A 14,122-nucleotide genomic window follows, 5' to 3' on the forward strand; every position below is an offset into this window, starting at 1 on the left:
ATTTATTGTCATTGTATTTATGTAACAGGAGTTCATGCACTGCTGACTGTAGCTTTGGAAGGAGTCCAAAGCACCGCAGAGCTACAGAAGCTGGAGTTTGGACGGGGCTTCGACTATAAGGAGCCTCTCACGATTGGCATGCGAAGTGTAGCCAGTACCATGCAGAGACAGTTAGTAAGTCAGTACGTTAACAAATAATAGTTGCAAAAAAGTACATTACAAGGATCTAATTAGTTTGAATCTAATACAAAAAGACACTTAACAATTTTAGATTAAAAAAGAACTGATCAGATCTATGGAATTTAATGAAAAGTTATTAGTTTCTCAAAATCTGATGTTTTGATGTTAGATTCCTTTCTTATTATGACAGTAATACTGTACTTTAATCAACACATTGGCCTAAAGATAGCTGAACGGCAACCTTGTCATAAAATCCAGTTGTGTAAACTTCATTTTGTTTGTGTCTTTATAAAAATACATAAGACATGTAGCAACTGTACACACTAATAACTGCCAATCTGTTTAATATAAATCATTATTCATTTTTGTGTTTTCATTTTTTGTTGTTTTAGATGTTTTATTTTGTCAACTTGTTATTTTACTGATAATATATTAGCACACTACTATTTTAGCTTGGTTAAGCATCCTGAATTTGGGTTAATTTCTTATAATCTTGGAGGTATGGATCTTCACCTGGCACACCAGTTCTGCCTTGTTCCACATTTTTGTTTTTCAAAAACTCATAATTTATATAAATATTTTAACAGTTTTTTCTTTAATTGTATTTTATTGTACTGAAAAAGAATACCTTGGACAGGGCAACAGTCCATTGCAGACAAAGATATCATGTCTGTTTAGAGCTACTGATAGCACCACTGAGATTCAAACCAGGATCTCAGAAGTGGTGGGCTAACGTAATAAATTGCTGCACCACCTGAGCACTAAACCGGGTGCTTCAATTTCCTCCCACAGGTCCAAGGACACACAGTCAGGTTAATTGGAGCTGCTAAAATAGCTGTGTGTATGTGTATGTGTTTGTGTGTGTGTGTGTGTGTGTGTGTGTGTGTGTGTGTGTGTGTGTGTTTGCCCTGATGAACTAGCATCCTGTCTGCGGTGGTAAAACAGACAGTGAATGAATTAATATTGCACACCATTTAGTTAAGGATCAGATATAAATACATTAAATAGTTTAGTTAGATACAAAAATGAAATGTATTACATGAAATCACTCTTTTTCTAACTATTAATTAACATATTCTCTTGTTTCTCCTTCTAACTTCCTCAAGGATAATGTGGTTTCGCGAGAGTGCTGTAATGTGATGTGTAAATGTGCTGGTCACGAAGGGCAGCAAGGACACAGAGGATTTTCAGGACCAAAGGTAATAAGCTTTTTGATTCTATGCAAAATGCACACTGAATTAAATGGGCCCCTAATTAAACTGCATCTCTGTTGTTACTGAACAGGGCAGTCGTGGACAGAAAGGCCATCCTGGATTCCCAGGCAACGAGGGAGGCAGTGTAAGATCTTCAGCATTTGATCTTTCAGAATAAGTCTTGTTTTATTTTAGTCCCACGGCGGACACTACAGTTTTAATTAATGTGCATCCATATTATTGCTAAATATATACAGGGGTTGGACAAAATAACTGAAACACCTGGTTTTAGACCACAATAATTTATTAGTGAACTCTGGTATGTCACCCATAATGTTGTGTGCATTGCAATATTTTGAGCAAAACTGAGCTCTTACCCTGCTAATTGAACCTTCACACTCTGCTCTTACTGGTGCAATGTGCAATTAATGAAGATTGGCCACCAGACTGGTCCAATTTAGCCATGAAACCTCCCACACTAAAATGACAGGTGTTTCAGTTATTTTGTCCAACCCCTGGTATGTCCCCATGTCATTTATATGAAACATAAATTAAAACTCCTAACCTCATACTATATTGTGTCATTTCAGGGAGGGAGAGGACTACCAGGTCTGAATGGAACCCAGGGACATCTGGGCTGCCATGGAAAGAGAGGTCCAAAGGTACTAGAACTTTACCTTTGTGCATAGTGATCATTGCAGATGAATATTGTGTGCATATTTCATCTTGGCCTAAAAAAATTGTCTTAATATTTGCCACAGGGTGTCAGAGGATACAGGGGTGATCAGGTAAGTTTAAGATCTTTTACATAAGTATGCTACAATTATTAAGTGTAAATGTAGTGACTTAAGTGTACTGGTGTTAATAATTAAATATAAATATACCTAAAAGACTTAAATGAGGGCTTAATTATGTTTACACTGAACTTCAAAACTACATCATGTCAAAATGGTGGTAATTATTGAGGAATTAAACTGTCATGAATTCACCTATTTTTTAAAATATGTTTTTGTGTATTTTCATTCATTCATTTGTTAATTAATTCATTGTTTGTTTAACCACTGCTTTGTCCTGTAAGGCTCAGGTTGGTCCAATTTACTGGCCGAAAGGCAGGAAACACCCTGGACTGGTTGCCAGTCCATCACAGGGCAAACACACATACACACATTCACACATACACACTCATACCTATGGGGACTTTTTAGTATCTCCAGTTAAACTGACTGCATGTATTTGAACTGTGGGTGGAAACTGAAGCACCTGGAGGAAACCCACACAGACACAGGAGAACATGCAAACTCCACACAGAAAGGACCCGGATCTCTCCAAGACCTTACTGTGAGGCCACAGTGATATCCATCGAGCCACAGTGCCACCCCCCGACAAATCGTACAACACAAAACACACAAAAAAACACATGCAGTTTCATCAGCATTTAAGGCGTTTAAATATTAAGGGCCATTTTTCTGTTTTATCCAAACAGTTTTTTAACAATTTTACAGTAAAATCATAATTCAAATTAAACAACTACTACAAATGTCCATATTAAACATCATCCCTTATATTGTGATTACGAGCAAATACCAGAAAGCACAGTGAACAATGATATCCATATGTTCAATTATTTAGATATAATGAATATTACAAAATATTGGTGACCATTAACTGTATGTAACTGTATGTAGCCTTTACAGCAAAGTGCAACCTTATGTTATACTTCTTATTACTGATAGTAGCTGGCAATGTATCGTTTCACATTAGAAAAAGATGGGAACAAATTTTATAGGATAAAAGAAGCTAGTTAAATAATAGCAATATGTTAAATTTATACAGCGCCTTTCACAATCCCAAGGACGCTTTACATACTTGGAGAGGAGGGGAAAAAATTGTGAAGTGAACAGAAAAGTTTTTAGTTGGGTTTTGAAAGAAGAAGTAGAGAAACAGTCACAAAGTGATAGTGGAAGATAATTCCAGAGTTTAGGGGCAGCAGCACTAAATGATCTGCCACCCACAGATGACAGTTTAAATTTGAGAGTAGTCAGAAGTCCAGTGCCAGATGATCTGAGGGTGCGGGAGGGACGGTACAAACAAAGCAGCTCACTGAGATAAGAAGGAGCAAGACCATAAGGAGCTTTAAATGTTAGTTAAAATACATTTAAGAAGAAAAGGGAGTTAGTCACAAAAGGATTACAAAGAAGATAATGCAAGCTGGGGAAGGTCATTTGAAAAGGTTTAAAGAGAAAAGGAAAACTAGCTTTAAAATTTGAGGGGAAAAAGGAAACGACAAGAAAGGATTATTGGAGAAGAGAAAGCTAATCGTTTAAAATAGTAGGAAAATAGCAGCTAAAAAAAAGTAATTAAAGAGGAAAATTAAGCTAGCTAGGAAGTAAATATATAAAAGTAAAGTAAATATGATATACAGTGTATCACAAAAGTGAGTACACCCCTCACATTTCTGCAGATATTTAAGTATATCTTTTCATGGGACAACACTGACAAAATGACACTTTGACACAATGAAAAGTAGTCTGTGTGCAGCTTATATAACAGTGTAAATTTATTCTTCCCTCAAAATAACTCAATATACAGCCATTAATGTCTAAACCACCGGCAACAAAAGTGAGTACACCCCTAAGAGACTACACCCCGAAATGTCCAAATTGAGCACTGCTTGCCATTTTCCCTCCAAAATGTCATGTGATTTGTTAGTGTTACTAGGTCTCAGGTGTGCATAGGGAGCAGGTGTGTTCAATTTAGTAGTACAGCTCTCACACTCTCTCATACTGGTCACTGAAAGTTCCAACATGGCACCTCATGGCAAAGAACTCTCTGAGGATCTTAAAAGACGAATTGTTGCGCTACATGAAGATGGCCAAGGCTACAAGAAGATTGCCAACACCCTGAAACTGAGCTGCAGCACAGTGGCCAAGATCATCCAGCGTTTTAAAAGAGCAGGGTCCACTCAGAACAGACCTCGCGTTGGTCGTCCAAAGAAGCTGAGTGCACGTGCTCAGCGTCACATCCAACTGTTGTCTTTGAAAGATAGGTGCAGGAGTGCTGTCAGCATTGCTGCAGAGATTGAAAAGGTGGGGGGTCAGCCTGTCAGTGCTCAGACCATACGCCGCACACTACATCAAATTGGTCTGCATGGCTGTCACCCCAGAAGGAAGCCTCTTCTGAAGTCTCTACACAAGAAAGCCCGCAAACAGTTTGCTGAAGACATGTCAACAAAGGACATGGATTACTGGAACCATGTCCTATGGTCTGATGAGACCAAGATTAATTTGTTTGGTTCAGATGGTCTCAAGCATGTGTGGCGGCAATCAGGTGAGGAGTACAAAGATAAGTGTGTCATGCCTACAGTCAAGCATGGTGGTGGGAATGCCATGGTCTGGGGCTGTATGAGTGCAGCAGGTGTTGGGGAGTTACATTTCATTGAAAGACACATGAACTCCAATATGTACTGTGAAATACTGAAGCAGAGCATGATCCCCTCCCTCCGGAAACTGGGTCGCAGGGCAGTGTTCCAGCATGATAATGACCCCAAACACACCTCTAAGACGACCACTGCTTTATTGAAGAGGCTGAGGGTAAAGGTGATGGACTGGCCAAGCATGTCTCCAGACCTAAACCCAATAGAACATCTTTGGGGCATCCTCAAGCGGAAGGTGGAGGAGCGTAAAGTCTCGAATATCCGCCAGCTCCGTGATGTCGTCATGGAGGAGTGGAAAAGCATTCCAGTGGCAACCTGTGAAGCTCTGGTAAACTCCATGCCCAGGAGAGTTAAGGCAGTTCTGGGAAATAATGGTGGCCACACAAAATATTGACACTTCAGGAACTTTCACTAAGTGGTGTACTCACTTTTGTTGCCGGTGGTTTAGACATTAATGGCTGTATATTGAGTTATTTTGAGGGAAGAATAAAGTTACACTGTTATATAAGCTGCACACAGACTACTTTTCATTGTGTCAAAGTGTCATTTTGTCAGTGTTGTCCCATGAAAAGATATACTTAAATATCTGCAGAAATGTGAGGGGTGTACTCACTTTTGTGATACACTGTATATATATATATATCAGAATGTGTTTGAGAAGAATTAGTTTGGAAAATACAGTTGAAATGTTCCAAACAAATGCAGCTATAAATCTATGTATATTAAGTTGTTGTTATATAACAAGGAATTGTGTGAATTACCACAAAGTTACTGGTATAACTACATACTGGTGTCTGATAGGGTGAAGAAGGTGAAGATGGTTTGGATGGAATAAATGGAGAACTGGTAAGATTTCTATTTCTTTCTCAACTAAATTGAAAATGCTTTAAACAAGCTGTTACCACTATATTTAATATTTTTAAAGTTAAGTATTTTACTTTTTAACTTTACTGATTTGCAGTATTTTCTGTTTTAGGGTGTCACTGGATTAGGAGGATCCCTCGGAGAGCGAGGAGATCCAGGCAGCCTGGTAAAATATTTCATCATTCCTGCTATAAAAATGTTTAGTGAAATATATCCCACAGTTCTACAGTTCTTATCCATCACTAGCTGTGTGAAAGTTTTAGGTGAAATGTACACATATTATATGGCAAAGTAAGCAGACGCCTGAACTTGATGGACATTCTATTCCAAAACCAGAGGCATTAATAAAAAGTTGCCAACCACTTTTGCTGCTTTAACACCCTTGATTGTTCTGGAAAGGCTTTTCACTCATGAACACTTAGTCAAAAGAACAATTGTAAGGTCAGACAGTGATGTTGGAAAATAAGGTCTAGCTTGCAATCAACATTCCAATTCATCTCAAAGATGTTAAGACAGTCTGAGCTCAGAGCCCTGTGTGGGTCACTGACATTCCTTTACACCAAACCAAAAAACAATATCTTTAAAAGCTATAAACTCTGTATGACTCATCTCCACTGTGCTGGGACATCATTGCACACTGAGCCAATACCAGGACTATTAGGACAGACTCATGAAGCATGATCTATCACTCTGTTTATGTCATTGTACATCGATGGATATTTAATGCACAGGACACTTAATTATTTCTATTATATCACATATTGCATATATATTTATTACCTACCTGCATTGTACTGTAATACTTACTTAATATTCTTACCCCCAATAATAATAATTTTTTGTCTTTTACTTACTTAATGTTTTTTATAATATACTTTGAGCATTTACTTTTTTTTGGTGTACCTTAAGCTGTTGTAAGGCAAGGCAAGGCAAGTTTATTTGTATAGCACCTTTCATACACATTGGCAATTCAAAGTGCTTTACATAAGGAAAAGAAAATTAAAAGCATTAAAACATTCCTGAGATCTAGAACCTCGGAAAAACTTCTTGCAAACATTTAGTTACATGAAATTAAAATGAGAGATAAGCAATTAAGAACATTGTAATACTTGACTTTCCTTTTGGGATTAATAAAGTGATCTATCTATCTATCTATCTATCTATCTATCTATCTATCTATCTATCTATCTATCTATCTATCTATCTATCTATCTACCTACCTACCTACCTACCTACCTACCTACCTACCTACCTACCTACCTATCTATCTATCTATCTATCTATCTATCTATCTATCTATCTATCTATCTATCTATCTATCTATCTATCTATCTATCTATCTAAACTTTCATAGTTAAGAGTTATGTGATCAATACATGTTTTTACATCTGTCAGCATAGGGTGCAGCTAAAACACCCAAAACCAATAATTAAACTCAGCGTCGCACACTGTTGATCATATAGTACAGTTTAGAACTGTCTAGTCCTAATCTGTGTTATTAAAGCCTATCCTTACGTTCATTATGTCCATTCCTTTACAGGGAAAGAAAGGCCCCAGAGGAATACCAGGTGTACCAGGACAAAAAGGACTGAGAGGAGATCCGGTGAGTTACCATATTTACTCTTAAATGTTATGGAAGAGAACAAATATAGGCTTTGTTATATTTAAATCTCTGGTGTTGTATGAGATATGTGTCCAGCTCATAATTTTATGACAAATGTAGCAGGGTTCCTACTAATCATTTTGGTGTCTGCATTGTGATATAGTGAGTCAAAAGATCTTTAACATTCTCTCCCTAATGAAATGCAGAGATCCCCAGCTGTTATTCATTACTGATAGGTCTGGTGATAGACCTTCATTCTGAAGGGAAAAATCAATACCCCATAAATGATATGTTTTTATAATGCCTCATAAAAACAATATGGCATTAAAGATTGGATTTCTCTTATTTCTTTGTGTAAGACAAAAAGTTGACTAAGCTGACTGTTTGTGGTTTGCCTAGTTGTGACTGTAGTAAAGTTAACAACATCATATGGTGACTCACTTGCTTCTTATGAAGTATCCCACTTGCTTCTTATGAAGTATTACATAGTGCATATGGAATGCTTACTTGTGAGCAGGGGCCTTGTAAGGGGGCACTTTAAATTATTTAAAAGCTGCAGTTAACTGCTGTTGTGCCTTTATAAAATGGTGTCTTTTAGCTGGTGGTATAATAAAAGATGCTTCCATTAGTGATGAAGATTTTATACAACATGTAACAATCATGGTAAAAGGACAGGAGCTTTGCAAAGGTCCCCAGGAACAAAATGATCAAAAACACTTGAACTTGAAATGAAAATGCCATTGAATACATCCTAAATGATTTGCAGGTGACCAAAACCATAAATCATAAACAAGTGCACCAGTTTTGCATCATGGCTGTGTAGATACCCGGCCAGCAGATAGCACCGCCCAGATTTGAGAGGTGGTGGGCTAGCATAACAGAAAGCTTTTGAATATGTTTCTCATTTTGTATACATAAGTATTTGTTTGTATTCAGATGAATGGATGCATTTAGTAAACATTTGACGAAATATGGTTGAAACCTTTTACTGTACTTATTATAGCTTTGTATACCCATTAATTGTTTAGTTGTTAATTGTTATCATCTGTTTTATCTTAAGGGTGAGCCAGGTACTGAGAACAACATTCGTGGCCCTAAGGGAGAGATAGGATATCCAGGCCTGCAGGCATGTACACTTACTCCTTTAAGACTTTTAATGCTGATGCTTTAACATTGTTGTATGACTATTGTGTTGACACATGCTCACATGTCGCAGGGGGGCAGAGAAGTCGGCTACTGCGCCTGGGATACTTGGGAAAAAATACATAAGTAAAATGTGAAAAAGTTGGGAAGGGGCAAAATAATAGTTAAAAGTTAAAAGCCACTGTAATAATTATATCCACATGAACTCAGGAGTACATTAGAAAACTGTTGTCACTTGGTCTGTTGCTGCATTAAAAAAGGCAACCTGAACCTTTGTTACGCACAAAGAAAGCCATACATGAATTATATGCAAAAATGTCACCAAAGTTTCTGGGCTCAAACGTATCTCAGATGGACCAACGGCAGTGGAATGTGTGCTGTGGTCAGATGAGTCCATGTTTCAGCAAAGACCATGGGCTGTTGAGCAGTCTTGTATCAAGCAAGAATTGGTAAAAAATAAAGTATCACTAACAGGAAAGTTGATGGAACACAGTGGTAAACATGTGGCAAACATTGTGTGTGCCTCTTAGTGTGTTGCAACATCAGCTTCTAATTTTTTATTCTTTTTACAAGAAACAGCAAAATTCTATTTATTTGGTCTGTGAAAACATTGGGAATCTTTTTAGTTGTTTTGTGAGATAAATAAAGGTTCAAGAGAAGCTTGCATTTTATAAAATGCCCCAACTTATCTGGAAATGTGGTTTACATAAGTTTTTTATTTTTATTTTATAAGTGGCAAAAACACTGGGCACAAAGAGGAAATAGACCCTGAATAGGGAGATAGTATATTGCATTGCTCACTTACCCCATTCACTAACACGCTTACACCTATGGCCAGTCCATAATCTGTATCCTCATTTTTTGTGGGATGCCATACAACACATGTAAGCTCTGGAAAATGTAGGAAACTGGTCATGGTGTGTAGGTAAGAACTTAAACTGACCATATTTTAAACCAGTTGAGTAAAAATCTATATAATTGCCACAGTAAGTTTAAAGAAAATTTTAAATCACATTAATTAACACAGTGAAGTTTATCAGTGTAAAGGTCATCATTATTGTTACAGCACAATGAACACTGGATCTCTCTGCTTTACATATAGGGTGATGCTGGCCCAGATGGTAACCCAGGTAGCTCTGGAGAAAATGGAAAACCTGTAAGTTAACTACTGCTTTTCAGTAAGCATGATTTTACAATGTGTATTTTTTTTTTAACCCTGCATTTGTATCCTCACAGGGTCAAAAAGGAAGACGAGGACCTGCTGGTTCACCAGTATGTAATCTGTATTTCCCCTAATAGCAATATATAAGTTATGAATGTAAAAACTTAGTCAAATTTAGTGTGTCATTTAATATATAAATAGTATATAAGTTAGTATGTACATGAAACCCATTTTGAAACTGGTTTTGTCTTCGTCTTTTTAGGGTGCCGTGGGGCCTCCAGGAGAACCAGGTCTACAAGGAATTCCTGGAGCTACAGGGCCAATGGTGTTTTTTTATTTACTTTTACAGAGCATTTTCTTTTGTTGCATGCTAATTTATTTTCCTGTTTACTTTCCAGTATTGACTGGATGCTAACCTTTACATAGCATCAGTTACTTACCCATTATCTATCACTCATTCATTTAGAGCTAGTGGCAATTTAGTAGCTTATCTGCTTACTTAAATGTTTCGGGAGAAATCCAAGGTACTTGGAATAAACACATGAGAACATAGGGAGCTAGCTACAGTGGGGCCAAAAAGTATTTAGTCAGCCACTGATTGTGCAGGTTCTCCTACTTAGAAAGATGAGAGAGGTCTGTAATTTTCATCATAGGTACACTTCAACTATGAGAGACAAAATGAGAAAAAACAATCCAGGAAATCACATTGTAGGATTTTTAAAGATTTTATTTGTAAATTATGGTGGAAAATAAGTATTTGGTCAATAACAAATGTTCAACTCAATACTTTGTAACATAACCTTTGTTGGCAATGACAGAGGTCAAACGTTTCCTGTAAGTCTTCACCAGGTTTGCACACACTGTAGCTGGTATTTTGGCCCATTCCTCCATGCAGATCTCCTCTAGAGCAGTGATGTTTTGGGGCTGTCGCTGGGCAACACGGACTTTCAACTCCCTCCACAAATTTTCTATGGGGTTGAGGTCTGGAGACTGGCTAGGCCACTCCAGGACCTTGAAATGCTTTTTACGGAGCCACTCCGTTGTTGCCCGAGTGGTGTGTTTGGGATCATTGTTATGCTGGAAGACCCAGCCATGTTCCATCTTCAATGCTCTCACTGATGGAAGATGGTTTTGGCTTAAAATCTCACGATACATGGCCCCGTTCATTCTTCCCTTAACACGGATCAGTCGTCCTGTCCCCTTTGCAGAAAAACATCCCCAAAGCATGATGTTTCCACCCCCATGCTTCACAGTAGGTATGGTGTTCTTGGGATGCAACTCAGCATTCTTCTTCCTCCAAACACGACGAGTTGAGTTTTTACCAAAAAGTTCCATTTTGGTTTCATCTGACCACATGATATTCTCCCAATCCTCTTCTGGATCATCCATATGCTCTCTGGCAAACTTCAGACGGGCCTGGACATGTACTGGCTTAAGCAGGGGGACACGCCTGGCACTGCAGGATTTGAGTCCCTCTCGGCGTAGTGTGTTACTGATGGTAGCCTTTGTTACTTTGGTCCCAGCTCTCTGCAGGTCATTCATCAGGTCCCTCCGTGTAGTTCTGGGATTTTTGCTCACCGTTCTCATGATCATTTTGACCCCACGGGATGAGATCTTGCATGGGGCCCTAGATCGAGGGAGATTATCAATGGTCTTGTATGTCTTCCATTTTCTTACAATTGCTCCCACAGTTGATTTATTCACACCAACCTGCTTGCCTATTGTAGATTCACTCTTCCCAGCCTGGTGCAGGTCTACAATTTTCTTCCTGGTGTCCTTTGACAGCTCTTTGGTCTTGGCCATGGTTGAGTTTGGAGTCTGACTGTTTGAGGCTGTGGACAGGGGTCTTTTATACAGATAACGAGGTCAAACAGGTGCCATTAATACAGGTAACGAGTGGAGGACAGAAGAGCTTCTTAAAGAAGAAGTTACAGGTCTGTGAGAGCCAGAAATCTTGCTTGTTTGTGGGTGACCAAATACTTATTTTCCACCATAATTTACAAATAAATTCTTAAAAATCCTACAATGTGATTTCCTGGATTTTTTTCCCCCTCATTTTGTCTCTCATAGTTGAAGTGTACCTATGATGAAAATTACAGACCTCTCTCATCTTTCTAAGTAGGAGAACCTGCACAATCAGTGGCTGACTAAATACTTTTTGGCCCCACTGTATCTATCTATCATAGTGCATATTTGTATGAAACATTTGTGCTAAGTGTAAATATGCTTTAACTTTGCTTAGACTATAGTTAAAGGGCTAGATGTTTAAATTCATTAGGTGAAACACAGTGAATGCTACAGCTGATAATGGTTCTATAGACTATACAATCTGAACACTAGTGAAATAGTGGAAACCCTAGATACAGTAGAATGCCCAAAAACATTGTACCATAAACAGAATATGGTCTATACAATTGCCATCAGTAAACACAATACTACAAAGTCCTAAATCTGTGATTAAGTTTAAATGAACTAGGATAAAGTTGACTAATTATTGTTTAATAAATGTATTGCATGATTAATTTTTTTTTGTCTTATCATTACATATGTCTGGTAAATAATTGGAGTAATTATCTTCCTGTATTTGTCCAGGGGAAAATTGGTCCTTCTGGTGGTCCAGGACAGAAAGGTATAACTGGTTTACCAGGAGCTCAGGTATGCTTTATTATCAAAATGTATTTCACTGTAACAAATACAATTTAAATTTAGTTTGTTTCTTAATAATACTAATCATTTTCCAAAAGGGACCCCCTGGCAGAGTAGGAAACCCGGGATCAAAAGGAAATATTGGATCACGAGGACAAAAGGTATTTTTCTTTACATACAGATAGATTACAAATTAAAAATAAATATAAATCTTATTAAGGTGTTTAATGTGAATTTTGATTATTAAAAAGACCAATCTTACAATTAACATACAAACCCTGTTTCAAAAACATTGGGACAAAAAGTAAAATGAAAATAAAAATAGAAAGTGGTGACTTGTAATATGACTTTTACTGGCATTTCACTGAAAATAGCACAAACAGCATGAATAACAACATGTGTTACCTCATCAATATAATAATTAAATAAAATGTCTCATAAATATGTTAATTCCTATTTTATACACTTTGTACATTTTAAAAAGGTAGGCATGGTGACAAAAACACCTGTTTTGAAACCTAACACAGATAAACTGGTAAATAGTTAAGCTATCATGAATGCTAACAATTACGGTTTTTATTCACAGTGCAAGAAATTTTGTAGTTTAACCATTTACAGAAAATTGTTTTTGGAACTAATGGACACTGTATTCTTTAGGCCAGTGGTCACTTTTGTCACTTCCCCGATTTATGTTCTCAGTTCCCAGGTAATTACAGAATATTGTCAATTTTTTTAATTCGTTGAACCTGTTACAGGGGTGGGTTGTACCTTGCTATTAAAGCATGAGTTTCACACCTGCAAGAATTGTAAAAAAAAGTGCAAGATATTTCACCAATGTAAAGCAATACTGTGGCTAAAAAGCCACAAACAAAAAGCAAGACAAACACAAATAAATAAGGTAGCGGAAATAACAGAAACAAAGGGCAAATGAAAGACAAAAACATCTACAGCCTGCAACGGAGAAAGTGGATAGAACATGGATAGTGCAGAACTGAGAACTGGATTTTACAATATGACAGGCTGCTCTGGCCATCTGCAACAACTCTTGGAAAAAAGGAAAGATATGGAACTTTTAGAACCAACTGAACCAGCAGTACATGAGCAGAACCCCAACCATACTAACTGGCACATCCAGTGCATAATATGGAAATGACATCAGGCTGCCTCTGGGGCAAACTTCTCTCCCAGTGGGGTCCCAAATTTAGACCCAAAACATTGCAGGACCAGAGTAAGTTTCCAGAAAGTTATAGAATGCTGGTATTGTCCGGCATCAGAAGACCGGATCATACCAAGCGGCCCAATATCACAGCTTTAGAGAAAAGCAAGTGTAAGCATTAATTATTTCTGTTCCTCTGGCAATGCAGAGGGACTTGACTCTTAGAGTTGGTCAGCTGCCCAACTACTGGAACCGCTGCCATGTCTACCTTGCCTTTGTAAAATCTTTTAGTTGAATACAGGTAAAAAAAATTATCTGCCAATCATTGCTGCCTGTTTTTATTTACATAGTTTCAACTGTAAAAAAAAATGTATTTATATTTAAAAATCACTCAATAAAACCATTGTGCCCCTTGGATTGGGACATAGCTATGCTGAAAAGGACCTTTTTTATCAGTTAGAAATGTTTCATAATATTAAATGTGGAATCAATCTGAAGTGGACCAAAACTATGCCAGCAAAACTTACAAAACAGCATAAGATAGCCCCACAGCAATAATACATATACTGTGTTCCTAATAGCTATACATGCACTTACCAACTTGTATAGTATATGGTAAAGGATGACTTATCTACATTTTCCCTACATTTTTAAGATTTCTTTTGCACCTATTGTTACATTAATTTTTTGTCTTAATTTTTTCTAATTCAATTTTATCTGGCCCTTCTCAGCATGTTTTTGC

The 14,122-nt window shown here is 37.4% G+C and overlaps 1 protein-coding gene across 1 annotated transcript in view; it reads left to right on the forward strand.

Annotated features, from left to right (window-relative positions):
* col6a4a (collagen, type VI, alpha 4a) overlaps positions 1 to 14,122 on the forward strand; it is a 67,441-nt gene that overhangs the window by 36,804 nt on the left and 16,515 nt on the right. The window contains exons 12-25 of the mRNA XM_062992299.1: positions 29 to 174; positions 1,287 to 1,379; positions 1,465 to 1,518; positions 1,964 to 2,035; positions 2,135 to 2,161; positions 5,608 to 5,652; positions 5,783 to 5,836; positions 7,211 to 7,273; positions 8,334 to 8,399; positions 9,519 to 9,572; positions 9,653 to 9,688; positions 9,841 to 9,903; positions 12,171 to 12,233; positions 12,323 to 12,385. Of these exons, the coding sequence (XP_062848369.1) occupies positions 29 to 174; positions 1,287 to 1,379; positions 1,465 to 1,518; positions 1,964 to 2,035; positions 2,135 to 2,161; positions 5,608 to 5,652; positions 5,783 to 5,836; positions 7,211 to 7,273; positions 8,334 to 8,399; positions 9,519 to 9,572; positions 9,653 to 9,688; positions 9,841 to 9,903; positions 12,171 to 12,233; positions 12,323 to 12,385 (899 nt within the window). The remainder of the gene's footprint in view (positions 1 to 28; positions 175 to 1,286; positions 1,380 to 1,464; positions 1,519 to 1,963; positions 2,036 to 2,134; positions 2,162 to 5,607; positions 5,653 to 5,782; positions 5,837 to 7,210; positions 7,274 to 8,333; positions 8,400 to 9,518; positions 9,573 to 9,652; positions 9,689 to 9,840; positions 9,904 to 12,170; positions 12,234 to 12,322; positions 12,386 to 14,122) is intronic.

Source organism: Trichomycterus rosablanca, chromosome 3 (genome assembly GCF_030014385.1).
Source record: "Trichomycterus rosablanca isolate fTriRos1 chromosome 3, fTriRos1.hap1, whole genome shotgun sequence".
Classification (NCBI taxonomy): domain Eukaryota; kingdom Metazoa; phylum Chordata; class Actinopteri; order Siluriformes; family Trichomycteridae; genus Trichomycterus; species Trichomycterus rosablanca.